Genomic DNA, 27564 nt, shown 5'->3' on the forward strand with positions numbered 1-27564 from the left:
GGGATGTTTGAGACAACTTTGTCAGGCACAAACATTGACTCCCAACTGTGCTGAGCTAAAAACACCCCAAAAGCAGCCATTTCTGAAGAAAATCACCAGGTCAGTTTGAAAAATATTTTTCCCTTCACAATTAAAAAAACCAAACCAAAACAAAAATTAAAAAGGTGTGGCTTTGCTCCAGCAGAGGAGCTCAAAAGGAACACTGAAGGGTTTGGGACACACAGTACTCACCATGGAAAACAAGGCAAACAAGGGTGAGAAAAGCAAGTATTAATTGGATTAAAATAGTTTGGTGGATGTTTTTAGCAGCCTCTTAAAGAAACAGCTGTAATAAATCACTGGTGCAGATCAAGAACTCTACAGAGTTTGGCCAGAACATCTTGCACCAGCTCCAAGTATTCTTTTGAAAAGGACTTTACCGAGCTTTAACCCCCACTGCCAACCAGTGGCAGAGCCAGGAACAAATCCCAGCAGTGTGAAATCCCACCAGGAGCAAACCCTGGCACTGTCAAATCCTGCTGGTCCCTACTGAGCTGTGCCAAAACAGGGAGGTTCCCACATCAGTCCTTGCTGTCCCACTCTTGCCCTGAGGGGAGGAGGAATGGGGACTTGGCAGTGTTTGACTGCTGATGGCCAGAACATTGGGAATTTCCAATGGGAGATTGGTCCAGGTGTCCAAGTGCCCCGTGGGGATGATGTTCCAGCCTGGATGCCCTCTTGAGTGCCTGCCAGCAGTGACCCATGTGGGCAAGGATGACGATGACGACACCCATGTTTGCTCCCTATGGACCCTGTCTGGATGCCCAGGTGGGTGAGTATGAAGATGATAATGATGAAGTTCATGTTTACTCCCCACAGACCCCACCTGGCCCCTCAGCTCAGCTCTTGGCAGCTCAGGTCACACCATGAACTGGCTGATCTGGAAAGGCTCCCCGTGGGTTTCACAGCCCCACCCTCTGTCACCACTCACACAATCTCTGCTCCACTGCATTTTTCCTGAGTCTTCCCACTGAACCCCAGGGATTTTGCCTTTCCCAAGAGGTGGGGATGCAGCTTCCAGCCTTGACATCTTCACCCAAGCAGTGTGCCTGTTCCCACCAGAGCTGTGACTGTTGTGCCAGGGCTGTTCTGACATCAAAATCCTCCATCCTGATCTTGAGTAACTCCAGGATCTTCTTTTGTTGAAGTCTCAGCTATCCTCAGGTGTGCAAAGGCAGGAGGAATGGCACCACAGCAGAGTGCAGGGACACACATGTCCCCTCAGGCTGTGCCACAAAGCCCAGTATTCCCATGCCAGGCCTCGGGGATGAACCTGGACCCTGCCATCAGGTGGGGTGGTTTCTCCAGGGCAGGTGGGAATAGGTGGCTCCAGTCTGCTGGGATGATTGCCATTTGCTGCACTGGGTTTGGGAAAAAAATGGATCTGACAGTTGTCATTGTCATCGATTACATCTCCTAAAATCCCTCAGTGACCATGGACAGGAGTGGAAGAGGAGAGAGACTATTGGCATTTAGGTTTCTCCTTAAAAACTACCACCTAATATTTTCTTTCCCTCAGTTTTTATCCTTATCCAAGAGACTCTCCCATATCCATCTGTGAGGACACCCTGCTCAGAGATCATAGCACCACAGCTTGGGAGCTAAACTTTATTCATGCCCTGGGTGATGGCAAAGTCAAGCTTTGAGGTTTTTCTGAGCCTCTTTTACCCTGTTTCTGCTCAATCCTGGTGCTCCTGCTCCCTCAGCTGACCTGGTAACACTTCATCAGCTCCACCACTGTCCTCTCCTCCTCAGTTTCCTTTTCCAAGTGGGTCTCCATGGGATGGGCTTCCCTCCCTGCCTCACAGCTGGCTGGGCTGCTGGGCTGGCCAGCAGCCTGACAATCCCTGCTCTGCAGCTTCTTGAACAAATCCTGGCTGCTCTCCTTCTCTGCCTGGCTCAGGAGAGCCACGTTCAGCCCAAAGCGCTTGGTGCCCGCCAGGCTCTGTAGGATCTGAAGGATGGCAGCTCTGTCTCCAGGACAGATGTTCTCTGCCAGCACTGTCAGGAATTCCCCCAGGAGGCCAAAGCCCACATCAGCCTGGAAGATCCTGCCCAAGGCCTCCCCTCCGAGCTCCAGCAAAAACTGGTATTTCTCTGTCCCACTTTTGAAGCATCTGCGCCAATCTCTGTGAAAGTCTGCAGCGGTCCTGGGCAGCTGATCCAGTTCCTGAAGGAGAAAGGAGACACTCAGTTCCCTTTGTTTTGTTCCCACTTGAAGACTTTGACCCCTCGCTCCGATCAGCCCATGGACCACCAAGATGTTTTTACTAGGGACTTTGTCAGCACAAGGAGCTGCTGAGGGGGAAAAGCAGAAGACAAGGAAATGCCAGGCACCTTTAACCCTGAAAAACCAGGGAACTGTAGGGGCAAAAGGGAAGTGTGGATGAGACGACACCCAGTGTGAACACAGATGGCTGTGGAGAGACCCCAACCACAGTCAGACTCTCTGCTCAGCCTGGATCCACCAGCACTGCCTGGCAAAGGATCTCACAGAGATCAGGGCAGGGCAGGGAACACTCTCAGCACTGAAAGGAAAAACCAGGGAGTGGCAGAGAAAAGGTGGGAGAAGCAAACCCCAGAAAACGTGCTGGTACCAGCCAGCATTGGTGGGTCCATGGCAGAGCAGAGGCTGAAAGCCGAGCTCCAAGTGGCATTCCCAAGTAAAGGAAATTCCATTTCACACCAGCTCTACTTAACTGCTGAGCCCATCCCCGCTGGGTCACCGACACACAGGCAGGAGGAGGCAAATGTGCAGCTTTTCTGCAGCCAGGGAACAAAGCAAAGAGACATCAGCTGGGGCTGAGCACAGAGGGAAAAGCTCTGGAGACCTCAGCCTGGTGCTGATGGGACTGGGAGAAGAATTTGCTTAGGGAGATCATTGCTCAGTCCAAAGAAACACAATTTTTGCTACTCAGGGGAGTTGCAAAAGCTCTTCTAATAAATACAGGTCAATGACATCCAGCATCATAAACAATCCTTGGGATTGTTTATAAGGCAATCCATGAAACTGCCTTATCATGGGAAATATCCATGGTTAACATCCGGTGACCAGAACACTCCAGGGTGGACAGAGCCTGTGGCAGGGGCAGGACTAAGGTGACTCCAATCACAAATGACCTGGACAGAAAATGTCCTGTCCCTGTTTCCCACCACTGTTTCCCACCACTCAGTTTAACCCAATCCAGCCCTTTCCTCTGATCATTAAACCATGGGCAAAGCACCGGCTGTGCTCAGGGAACCTCTGCAGCCAGAGGCTGTTCCAGGGAGGATCCTGGTGCACAGCTCTGGCTCTGGGTCCCGGTGCACAGCCCTGGCTCTGGGTCCCAGGCTGCAGCTGCTGGGAGCTGGGAGCTACTCCCTGCCAGGAGGGACAGCTGCCACAGACTGCTCCTGGCTACCATGGGGGACACTGGGAGCTCTGGGTACAGGGTGGGCAGCCAGGCCTCCATTCCCACAGGGATGGAGCAGACTGCTCCTGTAGGGGCCCAGCCTGACCCCGAGCTGATCCAAACCCCAATATTCCAGGGGCCTGGGAGGGTTGTCTTGCACCCAGGGCGAGTCCTGAGCAACTCTTGCATTCCATTTAACACCCAGGTGAGTCCTGAGTGATTTCCATTTGTGGATGAAGCCCCAGCAGCCCCTCTCTCACCTGTGGGATCTCCACAGTGTGGGCAGGTGCTGCCTGGGCCAGGGCTGCACAGGGATTCCACAGCACATTCCTCCTTTGGCCCAGCCTGTCCTTCTTCTCCAGAGGCTTCAGGTGTGAGGCCAGCACAATCTCCCTAAAGGGAACAGGGACATGAGGGACACGTGGCAAGAGGAAACACTTTGAGGCTTCAAGCTGCTTCTCTGAGCCTATTTCTGACTTTGAACAGTACAGATCACCCAGAGGGGCTGGACAGGCTGGAGGAGTAGGGCCTTACCAATACAAGGATAAACCAAGCTTAAAATTCCTCAGGAATCCCATCATAGGGACTGGCAAGATATTTGGGGGAGAAGCCACTTGAAAGTGTTTTTCTGCCCCTCAGAGATCAGGTGGCATAGGGGAATGAGACAGCTATGAATCCATGAATGGAATTTGATCTAGTCCCAGAATGCCTCCCAAGCGTTGTCAAAGTCTTGCATCTACCTATGGATCCTCGATGTCAATGGACAGGGAGCCCCCAGATGAATCCATAGGGAATCCAGGTGTTTGGAGGGCATTGGGAGTGTCTAACACTGCCCTGTGGAGCAGCCCTGCCACCCCAACCTGCTCACACATCCTGGACAAAGCAATGAGAGGACAGGGAGTAGGAACAGGGGGACACGGTCACCCTCTGCTTCTGCATTCCCAGCATGGCCTGGGGGTGTTGGGAGAGACAGGGGGCTGGGTGTGGGAATGGGAAGAAGTGACAGAAGATGTCCCCTTCTGGGGAAGAGACAGTATTCTGGGGAGGGGACAGTGCCATTCCACTGTTGGCCACAGTCCAGCCACCACAGGGACGAGCCACGGAGCAGGGACAGATCTCAGCCCACACGGGGCCACCTGAGGAGTTTTGGGACAAGCGTCCACGCCTGTGGGCTCTGTCCTCGGGGCTGTTCTGGGTATCCCGAGGCTGCTGCCCCTCGGGTCTCCCACGAGCAGTGCTCGGGCCATCAGCTTCGAGCTCAGACCCCGAGGGGTCCCGGAGCACCCAAAGGAGTTCCCGGCTCCTCCCGGGCCCTGGTGGCCCCGCCGGGCCCCTCGGCTCGGTCCCCGAGTCCCGGACCTGAACTGGCCGTAGTCGGGGACGCCCTGGCGCAGCGCCCGCAGCTTGGCCTCGCCCTCCCGCTGCCGCCGCTCGTCCTCCGCCAGCGCCGCCCGCAGCTCCCGCTCCAGCGCAGGGAGGGCTCCGGCCGGATCCATCCCCGGGGCCGGCCTGGGGGCACAGGGACCTCTCCTGTCGAAACAACCCTGCCTGCGATGGCTTGGAGGACCGAATTCTGTCACAACAGTGCTGCCAGGACTGGCCCAACAACCCCGATCTTATCGTGACAGTCCTGCCTCGCGGTCCCCCACTGTGACAGTCTTAAAGGCCGCGCACGTGGATGGCAACTGGCAACCTCTCCCCCATCGCGAAACCCGGCAGGCCCTGACACACCGCCGGCCCCAGGGCCCCTCGCTCTGTCGTGACAGCCCCGCGGTGTGACGAACACCTCGGCCCCACGGCCGCTCTCTCTATCGCGACACTCCCTCTCCCGCCGCTAGAGCGCCGGGCCGCGCAAGGTCCTCGGGGCTGCCCCGGGCGCGCCTGACAGAACCCGCCCCGCCGCCCCGCTCTGCCCCGCTCGGCCCGCGGCCCCCGAGACGCTCCGGAACCGGCCCCGACCCGGCCCCGGACCCAGCCGGCGCTTCTCCAGTGGGCGCAGCGCTGGCGGCAGGCGCGGGACGCTCTGTCGCGACAGGCGGTGAGGGCAGCCCGGGGGCCTTCGGTAGCGGCGGCGCCGGCGAGAGCAGCGGCGGGAGTGGAGCCGGGGCAGGTGAGGGAGAGGGGGCCGGGGCCTGGGGCTTCGGACAGGGCCGGGCTTGAGGCTGGGTCGAGGCCGGGCCGGGACCCCGGTGCCACGGGCCCTGAGCGGGGTCGCTCAGGTCAGCGGCCCCCGGCCTCTGCGCCCCCACTGACCCTCTTCCCGCTTCCCAGCATGGACACCGATCTGTACGACGAGTTTGGGAACTACATCGGGCCTGAGTTGGACTCGGACGATGACGACGACGAGCTGGGCCGAGAGTCCAAAGACCTGGACGAGGTGAGTGGGGAGGAGGGGCAGCGTCCCCCGAGGCCGGCGGGACTCGTCCTGCCCCAGCCCGTGCAAGGGGACGAGCCCGCGGCTGCTGCTGCCCCGTGCGGGGTCTGAATCCCGAGGGTCGGAGTGGGCCTGGTGTTTAAAGAATTTACAAAATCTGTTCCTGGGGTAAAGAGAAAGAGTTCTTGTTGAGATCGCGGTGGGAGCTGAAAGCTCCTGCGGCTCGGGCTGTGTTTGGCTGGTTTTGGTGTCAGTCCCGTGGAGGGTCCGTGTCTCTTCGGGAGCTGCTCAGGAGGGAGCTGAGGCTGCCGCAGGAGCTGGATCCTCGCCGGGGGAGGCAGAGCAAGACCCCACGGACACGGGGGGAGCAGAGGGGCTGCCCCACGGGGGAAACGAGGGAGCCCCTTCCCATCTCCTGCCCGTCTGTGTGGGCTGGGGGTTGTGTTACCCGGGTGTGGTTCTTGCGTTGTGCTGTGTGTGAGTCGCTGTCTGTGCCGGTGGCCCTGCAAGTCCGGGGCCTGTTCCTGGTCCAGGTGCTGTGGGAAGAGCCATACTGCTCCTCCAGGAGCTGCTCCCTGTGGGTGCTAGGGCTGCGCTGGGAGTGCCTTGCTCGGGGGTGACCCCAGGCTTGTCTCCTCGTGGGGCTCCACAGCAGCTGAGGGTGAGCCTTGGTTGCAGCTGGAGGATGATGATGATGATGATGACATGGGGGAGCACGATGAGGATCACCCCGGGATGGAGGTGGTGCTGCACGAGGACAAGAAATACTACCCCACAGCAGAGGAGGTCTATGGGCCTGAGGTGGAGACCATCGTGCAGGAGGAGGACACACAGCCACTCACTGGTGAGTGGGGAGGGAGCTGTGGGAGTGGGTGGAGGGAGGAGTAGGATCTTAATGGATCCTTGAAAAGGGGAAATATTCCCTTCTGCTCTGCCCCTTTGGAGTCCCCTTATAGCCTCAGGAACTCTGCCTGGTGTGTGCAGATTTGGGAACTTGTGATTTTTGCAAATCCAAACAAAGATAGCTTTGGAAGAACAGGAATCAGCAGAGATGGGAAAGCTATTTAAGGGAAACATAAATGCATTTAAGTGATCTCCTTTGATCCCTATATGCTGGATTGGCTGGAATGGCCCTGCATTGATCATCTCCTGCAGCTTTGACAAACAGCTGAGAGAATCTGTCAGCCTGAAAATGGAGAACTTGTCAGCAAAACTCCCCATTCCTGGAAGCCATTCCTGACCCTGCTGGTTCAGGGGCTCTGGGAGCAGTGTTTTGTTCTTTCTCTTGTTTCAGAGCCCATTATTAAACCTGTGAAAACCAAGAAGTTCTCCCTGATGGAGCAGACACTGCCAGTCACTGTCTACGAGATGGAGTGAGTGTGGGGCTGAGGGAGGCAGATTTGGGGGCTCTGGCTTGATGGCTTACCATGGGGTCTTGTCATGAGCCCAGCACAGACCTGGGAGCAGCCAATTCCCAGGTTCTGAACCCAAAACAAGTGGAAGTACAGGACAAACCATTTCAGACATTCTCCCTCCCTACCAGCAGCGCAGGGTAGGGTTGAACACAAAAGGGGAATCTCACCTCAAGGACTGAGATCAAGTTCCACAGCAACAGCTTGTGGCTCAGGAAACATTCTGGGAATGGTTTGGGTTGCAAGAGGCCTTAAAACCCATCCAGTCCCATACCTGCCATGAGCAGGGACACCTTCCACTATCCCAGGGTGCTCCAAGCCCCAGTGTCCAACCTGACCTTGGACACTTCCAGGGATGGAGCAGCCAGAGCTTCTGTGGCCAACCTGTTAAATATCCACATGGTCACTGTGTTGCATATATCATATTGGGACATTTTGCGTTGATCCCAGTCTCAGATTATGTTCCATCTATTCCTTTGGGAATTTTTATGCTGCTGAGTGCTGCAGGACACTGCAGCTGTGCTGGCTAGGTCTATTGGTTGTGTTCCAAAGCAGCTTCTTGGACACCAGGGCTGGGAGAAAAACTCCTGGAAAAAAAATCCAAATGCATTTATAATTTAAGATGTAATATCTCAAATGAGTTTTCCATGGAATAAGAACCATCGTTTGCTTTTTCTGGTAAAAGTCTGATGTTGGAGCAGTGTCTGCATTGTGGTGGGCAGAGGGTGCATGTCCCTCTGTGCAGTGTGTGTGTGTTGTCCCTCTTTGGGATGAGCAGATGGAGCTGTGGGAGTCTCCTTGGGCTCATCTCTCCACTCACCACTTTGTGGCCTGACAGGGCTTTTCCCAGTTTTAAATGTTCATCTCCAGGTGTAGGTGCCAGAACTGCTGTGCCTGAGCAGCAGCTCCCTGGTGGTGGGCAGTGCCTCTGTCTGGCACCCAGCACCTTGTGTTTTCCAGAGGTGACAGGGTGTTTGTTCCTGGAGCTCCTGTTCACTCAGGGGTCCCTCAGCTGCTCAGGGCTGTGCTTGGCACCTGGGGGAGGGGGGGGGGGGGGCGGTGTTCAGCAGAGCTGGAGCACAGCCCAAGAGCTGCTGGGGCTGGTTTTTCTCAGCCCTTGTTTTGGCTCAGTCCCTGACCTGGGCTCTGCAATATCCACCACTTCCCTGGTCCCTGTATGCTCTGCTCATTCCATTAGTAATTAATTCATTTTACTCCTGTTTGTTGATATAAATGGTTAGGATGGGTCAATTCCTTGTGGGATGTAGCCAGAAACCTGCAAGCATGCTATTGATTTCCCATTTAGCCTTATTTTCAGACCAATTAGGAAGGTTTTAATCGGGGTTAGTATTGATTGCTGTATTTTTTAGCTCTTAATCAAAACGTTTTACATTTTCACTATTGCATCAGTGAAAATTTAATCTGTTTAAAAAGGAAATTATTTGATAGCACTTATTCTCTGCAGGCCTCTGGCAATGACTCCATGTTTTATAGTCTCCCATTATTTTTTAGGGGTGGTAATTATCTTTTGGTCAGCATCCATCCAGAAGTGACCAGCTCATCATTACCCAGCTCAGCTGCTGATTTGAAAAAGATTTAATTCCTTGAGTCCCTGGAATGTCTCGAAAATCAGAATTAATTGTCTGTGGAGCCCCTGGCTGCTTTCAAAACTCCATGGGGTGCTTGTTATCCAGCACCACTATTTACCTGACTGCCTGCCATGGTTTGAGTGCAAGTGCTTTATCATCTGAGTACATGGATGTGATTTTTGCTCCAGTACTGACTAGAAGAGAAGAAAAATATTCAATAATATTCCATTGCTGGCAGCTTTACCAGCTCCGTATCCTCCCACCCACTGCCATCTGTCTGGGACTCCAACTCTCTTGTCCTCCCCATCTGGAAAGTGGGATTCTTCCTCCGCAGGGCATTGGCAGAATAAAAGTTTGGCGAGGATTCAGAGGGCACCTTGGATAGAAAGTGTAGCTAAAAAGCAGCACCTGCTTTTCTTAGACACAGCAGAAGCCTCCAACAGCCTTTTGTGTTTCATTCCTGCAGTTTCCTGGCAGATCTGATGGACAACTCGGAGCTGATCCGGAATGTGACTCTGTGTGGGCACCTGCACCATGGCAAGGTACTGTGAATATCCACAATAATCCCAGGAGTAGTGATGGTGATCTGTCTGGTTGCTTTGCCAGCCCTCCTAGTCCCTGGTTCTCTGCAGCAGCACCTTCTGCTCATGCACTTATTTATAGAATTCCAGAATGGGTTGGGTTGGAAGGACCTCAAAGCCCATCCAGTGCCCCCTGTCACAGGCAGGGACACCTTCTGCTATCCCAGGGTGCTCCAAGTCCAGTCTGGCTTTGGACACTTCCAGGGATCCAGGGGCAGCCACAGGTGCTCTGGGCACCCTGTGCCAGGGCCTCACCACCCTCACAGGGAGGGATTTCTTCCCAATATCCCATCTAACTCTGCCCTCCTCCAGCTTAAGGACCTTGTCCATTCCCCCTTGTTCTGGCACTATATTTCCCTGTGAAATTTGTAGATTTTTCTGTAGGTTGAATTTGTAGGTTTTACAATAACCTGCTCAGCGTGCTCTGTGCTGCTGCTGGAAGGATGGGGTTGTGTTTGTGTCTGTCTGAAGGGAGGCACCTCCTATCTCTGCTCTTTTCCAGACGTGTTTTGTTGACTGCCTGATAGAACAGACACACCCAGAAATCCGGAAGCGCTACGATCAGGATGTGAGTGAGCTGCTGGGGAATTCTTGCCCTGGAGAACACGGGGCTGCTTTTACGCCCTCAAGGAGGGTGACAGTGCATGGGGACAAGGTGTTTCAGTGACTGGAATGTAGGATTGGGACCCCAGAGCTCAGTCCTAATTCTCCTTCTGTCCCTTACTTGTCACCTTAGCGATGTGTCAGAGTTACTGTGTCCTGCGTCAAATTGAATATATGATACCAAAATGTGAGACTCTGATTTTTGTTTTGCCTTTGCAGCTCTGCTACACAGATATATTGTTCACAGAGCAGGAGGTGAGTAGTCTTGTAGTGATTTTATTCAGTCGTCTCATGCTTTATTCACAGTTGTAGGCAGTTTCCTCATCCATTTTAGTGCCTTTCTGTGCCTTCCACATTTTGGTTATTTTCTTTATCAATAAAACAGTCTGCTCCTCTTGTTTGCCTCAGGAAGATTCCTGATCTAACTTCCTTCTCTCATCTCCATGTATGTTTTTATAATCTGTAATGTTAAATCTACAGCAGAGTCACCCCAGTCTGAGGGTAATTCTCACTTTCTTTAAGAAAATAAGGAGGAAGGGGTTTGCAGCAGTGGTAAAAACTTATTTCAAAATAAATACATTTTTCCTTGTTTTCCTTAGCTCTGACTCCATGTGGTCACACATGAGTGGGATTGTTATTTTATCTCATGACCAGAACAGTCCTTTGAAGCATTTTTGTTTTCTCAATGTTCTACTTTGTACTCTATCTGATCAAATCTTGTGCTTTGAAGTATAACTTGGTGGCAGCAGAGGGTAAAAGCACAAACAAACACCCACATTCTGTCTCAGGTATTGCCTGTAGTACCTTCTCAGCTGAAATCAGGTGTGGAGGGTGCAGTGGTGGCTCACCAGTCTGACCAGTACAGATGGGAGAGCTAGGCTGGGTGCTTTGAGATTATTCTCTTCCTGGATGAATGTTTACTTCTTTCCATCTCTCCTATTTTTCCTTGATCTTCTACATGTGTAGATGGTGATCCTTTTGTTTTTTTTTTTTTCTTTACCTGTAATCCTGGTTTCCTGTGTTTCAGAGGGGGGTGGGGATCAAGAGCACCCCAGTGACGATTGTTCTGCCGGACACCAAAGGAAAATCTTTCCTCTTCAACATCATTGACACCCCAGGTGATTCTGCAGTTCTGAAAATCCTGCTGTGGGAAGTACTTAGCTTTGTTTTATACTTTTTGTAGCTGATTCCAGCCTAGTCCTGAGCTTTCAGCTGAGTTCATTCCTGTGAAGTCAGTCCAGCAGTATTGACCCATAATCACCCAGAATGGTTGGGGTGAAGGGGCCTTAAAGTCAATCTAGTTCCAACCCCCTGCCATGTGCAGGGACAAGTCAGGCTCATGTTGTGATTAACTGGCCTGATTGAGGGCTGGTGAGGCTGAAAAGATGTTTCACTCAAGTAGCACAGGTAGAATTTCCCAGGTATTGCATGTGCAGGGGGATCCTGCTTTATTCAAATGCTGTTGCCCCACAGTGAGACTCAGCAAATTCTTTAGGCCTCTGACAGGCTCCTGTAGAGGGAACATAATCACAGATTAACTTGTAAGAAACTGTAGGGAAGAAGGTCTTGGGACACATCTGCTGAGCTACAGCTCAGGATGAGGGAGGTTAGAGTGCAGGAGGAGGCTGGGGGGAGAGGCACCTGTTGTCTTTAAGAAGAAATCTTCCTCCTTTTCCAAAGTACTTGCACAGAGCTGTGAGAAAAACAGTCACAAGTGTGAGGAAAATGCCTGTTAAACAAGTTGTGTGCATTCTTAAAAGACAGCATTAGAGCTGAGGGTAAATCCCCACGGGGAGCTCTGGCAGCCGCTCCTGGGTCCCTGTCTGAGGAGGAACCATCTCTGTTCTGCCTCTCCGGGTACCAGCAACAGAGGAATCTGCGGAGCTCCACGGCTTCCCAGCCTGTGTGCTGCTGCTGCACCAGGGCTCACTGTGATTCTCACTGCCCACCTTTGTGTGGTTTTGAAGGTCATGTGAATTTTTCTGACGAGGTGACAGCCGGCCTTCGCATCTCGGATGGCGTCGTGCTCTTCATCGACGCGGCCGAGGGGGTGAGTGCCACGTTCTCCTGGGGCTTACATCCCTCCCTCTGGAGTCTATGCTCCTGCCTTAGCATGAAGGCCTGGGATTGCTTCAGCTTTCTGGGGTGAAGGGTTTTTAGAGGACAGTTCGGGAAGTGAGGGTGTTTTCCATCTGAACAGGCAGCCAGGCCTCTGGCTGCTGTGTCCAGGATGATGTGATGCTGTGGCCTGTAGGCTGATTGTCTGACTTGTGTGCATCTCTATCCCCATGATACCTAAAACTGAGCAGGTTATTTATATTAGAGATGTACACAGGGTTGGATTCAAGGAATTTGGTTGGGTTAGCACCTATTTCTGAATTTCAGGAGGATTAGCTGATGGCTGGTTGCTGAGCTTGGGCTTTTCTCGAGCCTGGCAGCAGAGTAAGGGTCACTGGTTGTCTCTCATGCCCCAGATAGCATTTTGTGGAGGCTTTCCTGGGGCTCTGAGCTCGCTGCTCCCCACAGGTCATGCTGAACACAGAGAGGCTGATCAAGCACGCGGTGCAGGAGAGGCTGGCAGTGACTGTGTGCATCAACAAGATCGACAGACTCATCCTGGAGCTGAAACTGCCCCCAACAGATGCCTATTACAAACTCAGACACATCGTAGATGAAGTTAATGGTCTGATCAGGTGAGGGTGTTTGGGGTGATGTGTTGTTAGTGTTTGCTGTCCCTGTCCCATGGCTCTCTGTGAGCCTCACGTGTGCCTGAAAACTCAACGGTTTGTCTCTTGATGTGTTGAGGCATAGAAAATGGGCCAGGAAGAACCACTGGAAGTTCATTGCAGCTAATACATTGAATTAAGCAGGATTGGCTCTTCCTGGCAAACTCCAGGGGATTTCATCTTCCCTTCCCCATTCAATTTTTCCTCCATTAAAAAGAAGAGAAAGTGGACATTTGACCAGATCAGGGACTTTGTGCTCCCAAATGTCTCAAATAAACTAAAATGATCCAGGATGTATCCCAAATTGGAGGTTGATGCATCTCAAAGCTTCTAAATACTTGCTACAAAACTAAAAGAGTATTTGCTGTCCCAACTCCTAAGCAAGGATTATGGTACTGACAATCCAATCTCCTTGCCAGCCCTGCTCAGGGAAGGGAGGGACATCTCAGTAGCCATGCATCATTTCTGAGTGTTCTTCTGCATCCAGGGATTTTTTAACAGCATTCTGCCCTTCAAGTGTGTGTGTATTTGCACACAAGTTCTTTTCAGTGTGTGCTGGCATCAGGCAGCTGAGAGCAGGGTAATTCACCCTGCCTAGCACAGCTGTGAACTCATTAAACGTGTTTGGATTAAATTATATCCCTATGTTATCTTTTCCCTTACTTGGTTGACCAACTTGGCTGGTTTTTTAGGGGAAATAAAATTATCCCAGATAAGAAATCTGAAGAATTTATGCTGGTAACTTTTTAGTTCTAGGATCTTTAAATCTTTGCATCAATGCTTTAAAGCTTTGAAGTTTATAGGCAGAAAATCTTCCTGACCCTGAGATTCTGATGGCAAGCAAGCTGGAGCCTGTTTAAAGATGCTTTTTGGCAATGCAGGCTCCTTGCCTGTCATTACTGTAGGGTGTGGGAAGTGGGTTGAAGTGTCTTCTTTGGTTCATAACATTGATTTGGTTTTATTTTTCTCCTCTCAGCATGTATTCCACCGACGAGAACCTCGTGCTGTCTCCCCTTCTGGGGAACGTGTGCTTCTCCAGCTCTCAGTACAGCATCTGCTTCACACTGGGGTCTTTTGCAAAGATTTATGCAGACACATATGGTGAGGATTAGCCAGAAACCTGGTGCACTTCAACATCTCATTTCCCAACCTTTCTTGTGGAGGTTTTCTAAGTTGTTCAGCTTCCCCTGCACATGGCCAGCATTTGTGTTCTGGATGCTGAGAGTTAAGTTATGCTGCAGAGCTGAGCCTTGGGGGTTAAAAAGCAGAAACACAGTTTTAGCAAGATATTTTCTCCTGATAAATGTTTCTTGAGTCAGAAGCCAAGATTTTTTTCATACCCTAAGCAGAAATAACAAGCAGTTGAAGGCAGGTGTGTGTGTGTTGTGCTTTGTCTCCTTGTCAGCAGCTCAGGAGCGAAGCAGTTAAGCTCTTCCTGCCTTTTCCCAAAAGTCCAAGACGCAGCTGCAGCTGGGCACAGGCTTCGCCCACAAGGTTTTGCACTCTTGCCCTCTTTCTTTTTTAAGAAACTGTCTTTTTCTGGCTTGGATTTAATTTTCTGCTCCCCAGGTGCCCACTCAAGGCAGTCTGCCGTGTGTAGCAGTGGGCTCCATGCTGGCATTAGCAGCTGCACAGCCCAGGTTTTTGAAGTCCCCCACTGGGGAATTTGGGGATCTGTAGGAGCCAAGAGCAGGGGAAGAAGGAAACTGTAAAGCAGCTGGGCCAGCTTATGTAGAGAGCTTGGCCTGAGGGAGGATGAAGTTGTAGAGGTCAGGGACTGATGGTGTCAGGACTGTCACGTGTCCTGAGAGTTTGGAGCAATAAATGAGCTCCCTGAGTGTCACAGCATTAACTCAGAGCCTGCTGGGGTGAGACCCCTCCTTGGGGGGTGAGGACAGCACAGTTGGCAGGAGATGCCAACCAGGTGGAGAAGGCGGGAGCTGAATAGGTGCTTTGAGTTGGGAATAGTGGATTCTGGTCACCAGGAATTGTATGTGCAGCCACCACATGTCAGCTAAGAGGAGTTAGAGCAGCATCAGTGTCCAGACTGCAGCCACCAAGAAGTTTCTTGTGCTTACACATCTGCCCACAGCAAACGCTTGCTTGGAACCTGCTGTAGGTTCTCACCCTGTTTTGGATTTGTAAATTCACCATGATAGCTACTGGACCTTCAGCACTGGGTGTTTGGCTGTGTGCTCCCAGAGAAAGAGAAAGGAGCCTGGTGATGTTCAGCAGGGGAGAAAATGCTGGTGCAGAGCCTGCAGGGCTGAGGGGTGGAGGCCCCATTCCAGCGCTTTGGCACTGCAGCAGCAGTCACAGCATTCCTGTTTGGAAGTGCAGCAGATGTGGTTGGGCTCCTGCAGCACTCCTGAGCTCTGACCCTGTGGGTAGCAGAGAGCTGGAGTGTTCCTGGGAAGCCAGTCTGTGAACTGCAGTGTCCCTGGGCTGCTGGGGACATCCCCAGTGGACTCTTCCTGCTCATCACTGCCTGGTCTCCCCAGGACAGTGCTTAGTCTTTCACTCAGAATTGGGATGAGGCATTCATTCATCAGCATCAGTTCATTAAATTGAATCCTCAGGCTTGTTTTAAAATTCAAAAAAAAAAACCAAAAAAAAAATTCTAAGCTACGAGAGAAGCAATGACATCTGAGGGACTTCTTAATTTGCTTTTTCCTTTAGGAGACATAAATTACCAGGAATTTGCGAAGCGACTTTGGGGTGACATCTACTTCAATCCGAAGACGTAAGAACCCTGTTTAAATGTTTCAGTGTTCCCTTATTCCTGGGTTTTTCCCTCCTTTCCCTGTAAAATGTGGACTAGCTGACCACCCTAGGTCACTGCTGATCCTGTGATCCTGTGGTGGAGCAGTATCTGGGAAGGGTTGAGTCAGGCCTCCTGCCTAATGCAAATCCACATGGTCCTCCTGAATCCCGCAAGCAGGAGCAGAGCGGCTCCTCCGGCCTTCATTTGGAGTAAACTTCACCCATGTGTCTCTGACTGCTTCCCAGGGGATTGGGAGGGAGAAGAGGAGAAGCTGGGAGGAGCAGAGGCTGTGTAGGGGTGCTGGCAGGCTGCAGTTCTTGCTCCTCACCTCTCTGGTCTCCAACAGCCGCAAGTTCACCAAGAAGGCCCCGACAAGCAGCTCCCAGCGCAGCTTCGTGGAGTTCATTCTGGAGCCCCTGTACAAGATCTTGGCTCAGGTTTGTGATGGGTCATTCTCCCTCCCACAGCTCCAGGCAGGAGCAGCTGGATCTGGGCACTGGGTGGTGGCTGGTGGGTCTGGTCCTGTTCCACTCTGCAGTGGATCTGCACAGGGTGGGATTGGGGGTGCAGAGCAATCGTTATTTCTTGCAAATGCAGCACTGCATTTGCAGTGAATAGAACAGTCCTTACTCTTGAGTACATTCCTTGTGTGCTCTGATAGCAGCTAAGTGACAGTGCTTGGACTTGGAGCAAAGACTTGGAGTACAAGTCAGATGAGGAGTTGAGGGGGCTCAACCTGGAGAAAAGGAGGCTCAGGGGGACCTTCTTGCTTTCTACAACTACCTGATAGGAGGGGGCATCTGGAGGGGGTCAGGCTCTGCTCCCAGGGAACAGTGACAAGACAAGAGGAAATGGCCTCAGGTTGTGCAGGGTGAGGTTTAGATGGGAGATCAGGGAAAATATCATCCCCCACAGGGAATTGCCCAGGGCAGTTGTGCAGTCACCATGCCTGGATGGACTTAAAAGCCATGTAAATGTGGCACTTGGAGACTAACATGATTTAGTGGTAGCTTTGGCAGTGCTGGGGGAATGATTGGACTCAATGATCTTAGAGAGCCTTTCCAGCCTTAACAGTTCCACAGTTCTGTGATTTGACCCATCTCGTGTGAGCTCTAAAGCAGTGCAGGTCCAGAGCCCTGTAGGTGGTGGCTGATGTGTGGTGCTGCACTGGGGAGTTACTGACTGGGACCCCCACAATGAACCTGAGAGTGGAACTTGTCTTGCAGGTGGTGGGGGATGTGGACACGACCCTGCCCAGGACTCTGGATGAACTTGGCATCCACCTGACCAAAGAGGAATTGAAACTGAACATCCGGCCCCTCCTGCGGCTCGTCTGCAAGAAGTTCTTTGGGGAGTTCACAGGTACAAGCTGTTTTGTCTTCCCCTCCACAATCCTCCCTCTATCCCCAGTACCTCACACCAAGAGTTGAGGGTTATATTTTGGCCAAGGAGTGCTAGCCTGCACAGATCCAACTCAATTTCCCAATTCTAAACTGTGACACCACTTGCCCACAGGACAGCCTAAGACACTGCTCGCCTCTGCTGCTGCTGTGGGTGCTGCAGTCACTGTGGCTTTACCTTGTGTTTATGGAGTCCATTTCTTTCTTCCACACTGGTTAACCCTGTCCTCACCAAGTGTTCCTGTTCCAGGCTTTGTGGACATGTGTGTGCAGCACATTCCCTCCCCGAAAGTGGGGGCCAAGACAAAAATTGAGCACACCTACACTGGCGGCGTCGACTCTGACCTGGGGGAGGCCATGAGCGAGTGCGACCCTGACGTAAGGAAACTCCTGTGTTTGCTCTGAGTGTGCAAAACCATGGCCAGCAGGCTCTGCTGCCCCTGCCTTGCCAGGGCAGCTGCCTCCCAGCCAGCTATCTGCACAGATTTGACTTGCAGCACTCTGAAACCTCTCATCCGACACTGGAACAAATCTCTTCACTCCAAGGAGCTTCAGCTGCCTGCCAGGGCAGCCCTGGAGAGAAGAAATTGTTTCACAGTGTTCAGAGAAGAACAGGACTAGGTCAGGACTCCAGAGCATGTGGGAGCTGCAGGGTGGTTTTGTGTCCTTTTACAGTCTTTTTGTCTCTTTTCCTTGAAGTTTGATTCTCTCTCCAAACTCTAAAACTGCATGGTGCTGATAAAAATAAGCCTGTGTTAGTTAGTCAGCACCTTTCCTCTCCCAGCCCTGTAAACCCTTCCTCCTCCAACAGCTTGCACTGAGCTGTCATTTGGAGTTGTCTGGAGCCACCAACGCCAGCAGCTGAGTGAGAAATTTGCCTGTGACTTTTGATCTGATGTCTGCAGAGAAAAATAATCTCTCTTTTTAATGAGTTGTGATCATCTACATAAAACTCCACAGTGGTGACTGTTATCACATCACCAGTTTGGGGTGACCTTGTGGCACTGGAAGCTGTGATCTTGGGGGGCTCAGGTGCTCTGCCCTGAGCAGGTTTGCAGGCCAGCAGGTGGACATTTTTCCTCATGGCTTTGTCCCAGCCACCATTTGCTGCTCTACAAGAGTAAGGACAGAAGCTCCAGAACAGCCAACAGTAATTCCAGGGCTTTCCATACCGGGCAGGGAGATGCAGGGCACAGAGTGGCAGGAGCTGAAGGACTTGGCAAATCAAAACAATTATTTCTAAATTCCAGCCCATTAATCCCTTTTATCCACAAGTCATAGAATATGCTGAGTTGGAAGAGATCCACAGGGATCATCAAAGTCCAGTCCTGGCAGGTCTGTGTCTATTTCTTGACTGTGCTTTGAAAGAAGCTCATTTCTTTCTCTCTGTGTCACGGGAAGGGTCCCTTGATGTGTCACACAACCAAAATGTACAGCACTGATGATGGTGTCCAGTTCCACGCCTTTGGCAGGGTGCTCAGTGGCACCATCCATGCTGGGCAGCCCGTGAAGGTCCTTGGGGAGAACTACACCCTGGAAGATGAGGAGGATTCCCAGATCTGCACCGTTGGACGCCTCTGGATCTCAGTTGCAAGGTACAGAAAGCTCTGGCCATGTGCTCATTGGGAGAGGAGTCACCTGGAGTCAGGTGAGGGTGTGGGAAGGAGGGAGAGCTGCCAGAGAGAGGGAGGAGGAAGGTGCTGGAAGGTCTGAGGCTGCAGTGGTGCTCTTCTGCCTTTCAGGTATCACATTGAGGTGAACAGGGTTCCTGCTGGCAACTGGGTGCTGATCGAGGGCGTGGACCAGCCCATAGTGAAGACAGCGACTGTGACAGAGCCTCGGGGCAATGAGGAGGTACCGAGCCTGGCTGGCATTGCTCAGCCTTCCAGGGAGGCAAGGTGATGGGCTACAGCCCAAAAGCTCCCCTGGTGGGGTTAAAAAATTGCTGTCTGCTCCCATGGTGAGGCTAAAGAATCTGACATGGTGCCAGGGAACAAGAGCCACTGAGGGAAAGAGCAGAGTTTTCCCTGCTGTGTCTTACCCTGAGGACATGTAGGGATGCAGTTTCAGCTCTTTGTCCTCTCTGTTTCCAGGCTCAGATCTTCCGTCCCTTGAAGTTCAACACCACGTCTGTTATCAAAATAGCTGTGGAGCCAGTCAACCCCTCAGAGCTCCCCAAAATGTTGGATGGTCTCCGCAAAGTCAACAAGAGCTACCCCTCACTTACAACTAAGGTACTGCTGGGGGCATTTGGATTAGATGATTTCCAGAGGTCCCTTCCAGCCTTAACTATTCTGTGTGTGTGGCTGTTTCCAACCAGTGCTAAGGGCAGCCTCTGGGCTAATCTTCAAAACAGTCAGGTTTTTTACCATAGGTTGTTATGTTTGTGGTGGCTTTTTTTCATACTGTTTCAGTCAATCTCATAAATTATGTAGAAATAGCAGAAAAGTGTAAATCCAGCAGAAAAATACACACCCTGCTATGCCAGGGAAGCAGCTTTCTGCAGAGCCCAGCAGCACTTCCTCCTGGAAAAGGCTGTGGGAGCTTTCCTTGGGGTGTTCTGACTCTAACACGTGTATTTAAGGCTGATCCTTCCTCAGGCTTGAGTAGGAGCCTAGAAGGCAGGAGCTGTGAGCAGGGGGGCTGCCAGCTGAATCCTTCTGTTCTCTTCCAGGTGGAAGAGTCTGGGGAGCACGTGATCCTGGGAACAGGAGAGCTGTACCTGGACTGTGTGATGCACGATCTGCGGAAGATGTATTCCGAGATTGACATCAAGGTGAGGGAATGAGGGAGGGATTTTCCAACTGGGAACTCTGGACAGGGTTTTGGTCCCCTGTGTCAGTAGGATGAGAAAAAGAACCTACCTGAACATACAGCATGGATTTTGTCACATTCCTGTAAAAGTTAAAAGAAGTACAAAAAATGGCTGTTAGGATGTAAAAGGGCCTCTTGGGCCTGACTGTCACACCAATGGGACTGAAAGACTGCACATTGGCTTCGAGAGGGATTTTCCATATTCCATCCTTCCCCTGTGCTTCAGCCATTGCCTGGCTAGCATCAAATAAATAAATTGAGCAGAATTTTTCATACCTGGGATTGGATTTAAATTTTCCCTGTGTCATTTGAATGCCTTTGTGCTTCATACACGGCCCTGATTAAAACACTGCCAGTTGAACCTGTTTTTCCTTGTAGGTGTTCAGAGGTTTCAAACAGACTTTTCACAAACAAAAAAGTACTGGAAACCTTACAAACGTTTTGTTCTTTTAGGTGGCTGATCCAGTGGTGACATTCTGTGAGACAGTTGTGGAAACATCCTCCCTGAAGTGCTTTGCTGAGACACCCAACAAGAAGTAAGAGGCCTGGGCAAGCTGGGCATGGGAGGGGGCAGAGAGAGGGTCCATCCCATCCAAGGGGGCTGTTCCCACTGCCTGTTGTCCACCAAATGACACATGCCTGATTGAGCAATGTCCCATTGACCTGAACTCCTCAGGAACACACCAGAGTCCCAGGGATGTTCTGTGCTGTGTAGGAGCTCTGAGAATGGAGGAAATAAAGACATCCACATCCTCCTTTTTCCCTAAGTGTTGCACCTTCTCAGCAGTTCTGAGAAGTGTTCTAGGATCTTGGAACAGGAGCCAAGGAGCCCAGTGCTACCTTCAGTAATTACCCCAATAATTTCATGAGCAAGAGTTAGGTCTGCTATCATCCGTATGTAATCTTGGATTTGTTCTTCCTGGTGATGCCCTGGAGCCTTGCAGCTGCTCTCATCTCCTTCCTCCAGCACCTCACAGTGCATGTGATTGGAAGAGGGAGGCCTGGGACAGAACATGGGGGAGATCTCTGTGTGCAGGATGTTCTCATACCTGAATTTTCAGAGAAATTGTGATCTGCTGAAGTTAGCTCTCCTGAATTCCCCTGTGGTTTTTGGTTCTCCTTGCCTTTCTTTATTCTGAGACAGTTTTGCCATGTTTGGCAGCCTTATTTCGGGGAACAGAGAGGTTTCAGTCTTCATGGAATCACAGGATGGTTTGGGTTGGAAGCAACCTTAAAGACCATCCAGTTCCAAGTCCTCCTGTGGGCAGGGGTGGTTTGCACCAGACCAGGTTGGTCCCAGTCTTAGGTCAGGCTTTGACCTTCTGGGCACATGGGATGACCTGTGCTGGGGGTAGGTTTCAGGCTTTGGGGCGTTCTCTGAGGCAGCATCTGGTGTGTCAGACACAGCTCCCAGAGGCACTTTGCCCAGCCCATGGGCTCCCTCCTGCAGCCTTGGACAGGGCCTGGACGTGGGACAGGAGGGCTGGAGCCACGCTGTCCCTCAGCTGTTTCCTTCTGGGGCTGAACAGGCTTTGGGGAGCAGTAGCTGAGCACTTGGGCTACATTCACAAGGACGCAGGAACAGTAGTGGATGCAGGTGGCATCGTCAACCCAACTGCATCCAAGCTGGGTGCAGTCAGAGAATCACAGAATCATGGATTTATTAAGGTTGGAAAAGACCCTAAATGAAGTCCAGCTGTCAACCCCATACCACCATCATTTTCACCACTAAACCATGTCTACAAGTGCCACATCCACGTGTTTTTTGAACGGTTCCAGGGATGGTGACTTCACCACTGCCCTGGGCAGCTGTACCAGACCTTTACAACTTTTTCTGTGTAGAAATTTTCCCTAATATCTCACCTAAACCTTCTCTGGCTCAATTTGAGGCCGCTTCCTCTCATCCTGTCTTTTGTTCCCTAGGAGCAGAGTCTGACCCCCACCCTGGCTGCACCCTCCTGTCAGGGAGTTATGGGGAGGCACAAGGTCTCCCTTGAGCCTCCTTTTCTCCAGGCTGATTCCCCCAGCTCCCTCAGCTGCTCCTGGTGCTCCAGACCCTTCTCTATCTCTTTTCCCTGCCCTAGACACACCCCAGCCCCTCCATGTCTTTTTTGCAGTGCAGGGCTGCCAGTCCCTGTGGTCTTTACTCCCATTTCCATCACTGTGGCTGATGGTGACTGTCTCTCCTCAGGAACAAGATCACAATGATTGCTGAGCCCCTGGAGAAGGGTCTGGCAGAGGACATTGAAAACGAAGTGGTGCAGATAACATGGAACAGGTATGAGTGATCTGGGAGTGCAGGAATCCAGCTGAAAGGAAGTAACTGGGGCAGAAGGGAATGCTGGAATCTGCAGGGTGCACAGTATCAGGCAGCAGTCTCTAGGCAAGGATCCTGGTTTGGTTTTCCTGCCAGCCAGTCTGTGAGCATCTCTGGCTGAGACTGTTTTGTGCCTGAAGGGAACGGGGTTGTAAATACATCGTGAGTGCAGGTGAGATTGTTGTTTCATAAAGCTTCTTCCCTTTCTCTCTATTAGAAAGAAGCTGGGTGAATTCTTCCAGACCAAATATGACTGGGATTTGCTGGCTGCCCGTTCCATCTGGGCCTTTGGGCCAGATGCCACTGGCCCAAACATCCTGGTAGATGACACACTGCCCTCTGAGGTGAGGAGTGGGGGGCCACTCTTCAGTGAGATCTTTGTCCCATGGTGCCAGGAGGTGCCCACTCCTCCCAGGATTTTCAGCAAGGCCCTGGTGCCTTTGAGGTGCTCATTGTTTGCCACAGTTCAGACCTGCTGCACTTTCCCTACCATGATCCTACACTGGTTATCAGGGCACCTGTTATTTTTCAGGTTTTGCTGTTTGGGCCAATGTCCTCAACTGCCAAAATTTGGAACTAAGGGCCTTGCCTTTCAGGATCACCAAAACATGGACTCTCAGTTTGTAGTGCTCTGGAAATTATATAGTGCTGATGCTCTTCAGCTGTGAGAGGGACGGGTGGACATTGGGGGCAAAGGGGGACAATACTGCTCTTTTGGAAACTGGCTTTTTAACACTGGGTGTTACTGGCTGTGTGATGAGGTATGGTCTCTGAAGCTGTCTTGTCTGTCTGTCTGTCTCTAGGTGGACAAGTCTCTGCTGGGCTCAGTGAAAGACAGTATCGTGCAGGGCTTCCAGTGGGGGACCAGGGAAGGGCCCCTCTGTGATGAATGTAAGTGGGACCCATGGAGAAATTGAGATGATGAGATTGGTTAAATTCTCTAAGCATTCAGGTGTTGCAGGCTAGGCAGATCTTGGAGCAGCCTGGTCTAGTGGAAGGTGTCCCTACCCATGGCAAGGAGTTGGACTAGATCAGCTTTAAGGTTCCTTCCAGCCCGAATCACTCTATGATTCTGTGATCTGCAGGGTTATGACGTGGTCATGCATTCCCTGCTGGAATTAAATTTAGTAGGAGAACTGCTGGTGGCTCTGGGCGTTTGGGCATTTGGGGACATGGTTGATACTGGCAGAGAACATCCCCTGGGGTCACTGGCTGTCATTTCTCCCTTCGCAGTGATCCGCAATGTGAAGTTCAAGATCCTGGATGCGGTGATTGCTCAGGAGCCCTTGCACCGGGGTGGAGGGCAGATCATCCCCACAGCCCGCAGGGTCGTGTACTCTGCCTTCCTCATGGTGAGGGTTTGCCCCGGGGTGTGGGTGTGCACTGACTCATTCTTCACCCAGCAATGTCTGCAGCGTCCTTGTGGGCTGGCACACGTGTCCTACAGGCCTGTGTTCCAGCCTGGGTGGAAACTGCTCGGCATCTGCTCACTCTCCCCTTCTTGCTCCTGCTGGGTTTGCTGGGAAGGGTGGGTATAGGGGAAAGGGAGGCATGTGACTCATGCCCACAGGGAGAAAAAGTCCTTTCAGTGTTCGTGGTGTTGGTTTGGGCAGCCATGGGGCAGCAGGAACCCTGTCATCTCCTCATGTGCTGGGTTTGACCAGAGAACTTGAGCTGTGCTGGTGCTGTGGGAGGCTCAGTGGCTCATGTCCCTGTCCCCTCACAGGCCACCCCTCGCCTGATGGAGCCCTACTACTTCGTGGAGGTCCAGGCTCCTGCCGACTGCGTGTCTGCCGTGTACACAGTGCTGGCCCGGCGCAGGTGAGCTGCTCCCACTGCCAGCAGTGAGGGTTGGCAAAGCAGCAGTGTTGGGATCTGGGCTGTTGGAGAACTCCCCACTCCTGGCACTGGTGCAGAGTGTGAACTCTGCATAAAGTGACAGTTGGAAGCTTCCTGACTGGTCCCCAGGTAGTGTGGGGAGGTATGTTCAGGATCACACAGAGCCTTTGGGTTCTGCCTGGTTCTTCCTCAGTGTCAGAGAGGAGAATGTACAAAGCACTGTGCTCGGCCCTGGGGTCCCAGCACAGGAAGGACTTGGACCTCCTTCAGTGGCTCCAGACAAGGCCGGGAAGATGCTCAGGGGGCTGCAGCCACATCCCTGTTAAAACAGGTTGGGAGATCTGGGTTGGTTCAACCTGGAGAAGGCTTCAGGGAAGCCTTAGAGCCTCTTCTAGTGCCTGAAGGGTCTCCAAGAGAGCTAGACAAGGGCCTGGAGTACCAGGACAAGGGGGAATGGCTTCCCGCTGCCAAGAACAGGGACACAGTAAGGCTGATCCTTTGACACATTTGCAGAGGCCACGTGACACAGGATGCTCCAATCCCAGGCTCTCCCCTCTACACCATCAAAGCCTTCATCCCAGCCATTGATTCCTTTGGGTTTGAGACAGACTTGAGGACCCACACGCAGGGACAAGCCTTCTCACTCTCTGTCTTCCACCACTGGCAGGTGAGTCCATGCCCTGGGGAGATGGGGAAGAGGGACAGGTAGGATCAAGCACCAGGTAGGCGCTCTCAGTGCCACAGCTCCAACAGAGCAGGAAAGCTCTGGAGAACGTGCTCGGAGGATCTTGGGAAGGCTTTGTGCGCCAGCTGTTCCATGTCTGCCAGGGCTTTGTTCCAAGTACCATCACTCTCAGTCCTAGTGAGGGAGCCCTGAAAGCTGCTGCTGCCTGAGTGTCAGGGTCCTGCAGTGCCTGGGAGAGGCCATCCCCCTTGGGAGGAGGGAAACTGTTTGTTTGGGTCCACTTCATGCTCTGCAGCCTGGGCAGCAGAAGTGTTGGAGTGGGGCTTGGACTGATTTGCCACTCACACTGATCTGCCATAGAAGTTGGATCCGTGCCACACTTCTGATTTGCCTCTCAAAGGTGGTGTTTTAAACCTGTTGGAAACAAAGTTTGGTACAAAACACTGTTCTCTGGCCACTTCTGTTTCTGGGGCAGATCAGGTCCTGTGGGAGCCACAGCTATGAGGTGCACAGTGGTCTGGGGTACAGCTCCATGAGAGCAGCAGCTGCAGTCTGAGCCCTGGCCTCTAAAGGTTGATGTATCAAAGCCCAAGGCTCAGCTCTGAAATAATTGGCATACCTGGTGTGTAAAGGGGGTTGTGCTGACTAGAATTTGCAGGGGTTGCTCTGTTAGGAGGTGTTTAGGGATCTTGCAGTACTCCCTGGGGAAGAGACATGTCCTTGGCTCAAGTTTCCAGCACTGTATTATTAATTTCTCACAGGCATTATCACCAGCAGTGACATGAGTTTGTGCACCAGGAGAGCAGATGGGGTGTTGGGGTGTCTGTGGGACCCAGGGATGTTTCCTGTTGCAGTTGGGGTCTCCAGGAGGTTGCACCTGCTCCAACATCACACTCACATCCTGGTTCTGTGTTTCAGATTGTGCCTGGTGACCCCTTGGACAAGAGCATCGTCATCCGGCCGCTGGAGCCACAGCCAGCCCCACACCTGGCCAGGGAGTTCATGATAAAGACCAGGCGTAGGAAGGTACATCTGGGACAAATCCTTGTAGTGTCCCTCTGTCCCAGCAGCTGGGCTGTTGCAGTGCTGTCCCTTGGGTGTGCCACATCCCCTCTGTGTTCCTAGAGTGATCTGATGTCCTTTGTGCCCCAGAACTTCCTCTGTGCTGCCTGTCAGAGCCTGTCAGTCCCATCAGTGACTCCAGCCAAAAACAGGATCCTGTGGCCTCTGCTGGGCCCCACTCTCTCCCCTGCCCCTCTGACCCCTCAGTGGCCTGGTGTAGCCCCTTTGTCCAGCAGAAACAGCAGGAACTGGTTTCTGTGCTGGTTTAGTGAGCTGAGCTGAGGGACTGCAGAGGGAGCAGAGAGAATCAAGCTCCCCTGTGGGGGGCAGTGAGCTGGTAGATGTGCTCAGCAGCAGGAACGGTGTGTGCAGGTTCCTGAGGGGTGTTAGATGCCTTCAGGCATATGAAATTTATCTTACTGTGGGACACAAGGTCTCTTCAGTGGGCTCCCTGGGCAGTAGCTGTAGGGGGAATAACCCTGGCTTTGTGTTACCCTGCAGGGCCTGAGTGAGGATGTGAGTATCAGCAAGTTCTTCGACGACCCCATGTTGCTGGAACTGGCCAAGCAAGACGTCGTTCTCAACTACCCCATGTGAATCTGCTGCCCTGGCATGGGGGCTGACCTGAGCCCTGGCCAGCACCTGCTGGTCCTTCTCCATCCCTGCTTGACCAGCCCTGGCTCCTGGAGGCTCAGGGCAGGCAGGGAGCTGCTCCTCAGGTCACTTGGAAGTCTCTATGGACCAATTGTGGGCATTCTCCATACGGGGAGAAACCCAGACCCAGAACCCTGATCCATTTTGTATTGTTAGTCTCCAGCTGCTGTTGCCTTCAGCAAGGTTTTCCCTTTGGATAGGCTCCTCCAGCACATGGAGCTGAGGAGTGTCAATATGGATTCCTGAGGACGGGTTCAACAATGTGTCAAGGATTTCAGGCAGCTGAGAAAGGGGGGGTGCTGGGGGTGGGCAGTGCTTTACCAGCCTCCCCAAGTGGAGAGATGAGTGTGGCTTTGACCTTTTTTGTATCCCTTTTTTGAGCCCTTGTAAACGTTTAGTACAAATTTCCAGCCTGGGCTTAGTCTGATTGTACCCAGGCACGGCAGTGCTGGGGGAGGCTCTGCTTTCCCAGTGATTTCAGGATTTCTCCCATCCTCAGCCCCTGGCCTCAGCACTGTACCACTCACTCCCAAGGACTCCCTGTCTCCCAGCTATCCCACTCCTGCCTGTGGAAGTGAATGGACCAGCCAGCCCAGGCCTATTTTTATCTTTTCTCTCAATCTTGCCAAGTTTTCAGGGATTTTGTCAGCTGCTCATCCTCTGATAGGTTTTTGGTTCTCCACTCCCCTGCTCTCTCTCTATCTTTCATTCTGAACTCTGCTCCAGTTCTGTCCCAGAGCTGATTTACATCTCCTGGGGACATTCCTGCCCTCCCTGTCCCCTGGCTGCTCCCACCCTGAGCTGGCCAGCCCTGCCCTGATGCTGCCCTGCCTTTGGCCCTGGGAGCCTTGTTCATCCCAGTGGCACCCATGGGAACCTGTCCCAGAGCATCCCTGTGCTTGGAGGGGCTTGAGATGGCCCTGGGGCACCAGCACAGGGGGAGCAGAGGGCAAAGCTGAGGACAACCTCCCCCCGTGCTCCCTAAACTTCCGAGCCGCTTGTGGAAACTGGGAAGCACTGGGCTGTCATAAGCATGGGGTAGGAAGCATCCATGGGAAAGCACATCCAGCCATCCCACCAGGTGCTGGGTCTCTGTGGAAACTGGATGTTGTGGGGGATAATTCAGGGCAGTGGAGCCTCAAAAACGAGGGTGGGGAAGGATTTCCTGTCAGCCGGTTCCCCCACCCCATCACCCAGCAGGAAGGGAGGTGCACCATGCCGGGCTCCGACCCTATCACCAGGCCAGCTTTTCCAGGGATGCAGTCCTGGGGCTCCAGCCCTATCACCAGGCTCAGCCTTTCCTGCCGGCAGTG

At 52.4% G+C, this 27564-nt stretch overlaps 2 protein-coding genes across 2 annotated transcripts; one reads left to right on the forward strand and one right to left on the reverse strand.

The window, feature by feature from the left end:
* Positions 1–1723: 1723 nt before the first annotated feature.
* Positions 1724–4927, reverse strand: CCDC103 (coiled-coil domain containing 103). The gene is made up of 3 exons (XM_062508146.1): positions 4791–4927; positions 3692–3824; positions 1724–2209 (listed from the first exon to the last, which is right to left on the reverse strand). Exons 1-3 carry the CDS (start codon positions 4925–4927, stop codon positions 1742–1744), a joined length of 738 nt encoding a protein of 245 aa, XP_062364130.1. The 3' UTR covers positions 1724–1741.
* Positions 4928–5512: 585 nt separating this feature from the next.
* On the forward strand, positions 5513–26646 carry EFTUD2 (elongation factor Tu GTP binding domain containing 2). The gene is made up of 28 exons (XM_062507952.1): positions 5513–5541; positions 5703–5808; positions 6484–6649; positions 7100–7178; positions 9273–9348; positions 9890–9955; positions 10210–10245; positions 11018–11108; positions 11958–12040; positions 12517–12683; positions 13693–13817; positions 15396–15459; positions 15827–15917; positions 16707–16842; positions 17131–17258; positions 18282–18475; positions 18623–18734; positions 18974–19114; positions 19555–19656; positions 20148–20230; positions 21886–21972; positions 22229–22355; positions 22815–22902; positions 23245–23363; positions 23738–23832; positions 24364–24517; positions 25454–25561; positions 26099–26646. The coding sequence occupies exons 2-28, from the start codon at positions 5704–5706 to the stop codon at positions 26192–26194; spliced, it is 2919 nt and encodes a 972-aa protein (XP_062363936.1). The 5' UTR covers positions 5513–5541; position 5703; the 3' UTR covers positions 26195–26646.
* Positions 26647–27564: the final 918 nt, after the last annotated feature.

This window comes from Cinclus cinclus, chromosome 24, assembly GCF_963662255.1.
Source record: "Cinclus cinclus chromosome 24, bCinCin1.1, whole genome shotgun sequence".
Taxonomy (NCBI): domain Eukaryota; kingdom Metazoa; phylum Chordata; class Aves; order Passeriformes; family Cinclidae; genus Cinclus; species Cinclus cinclus.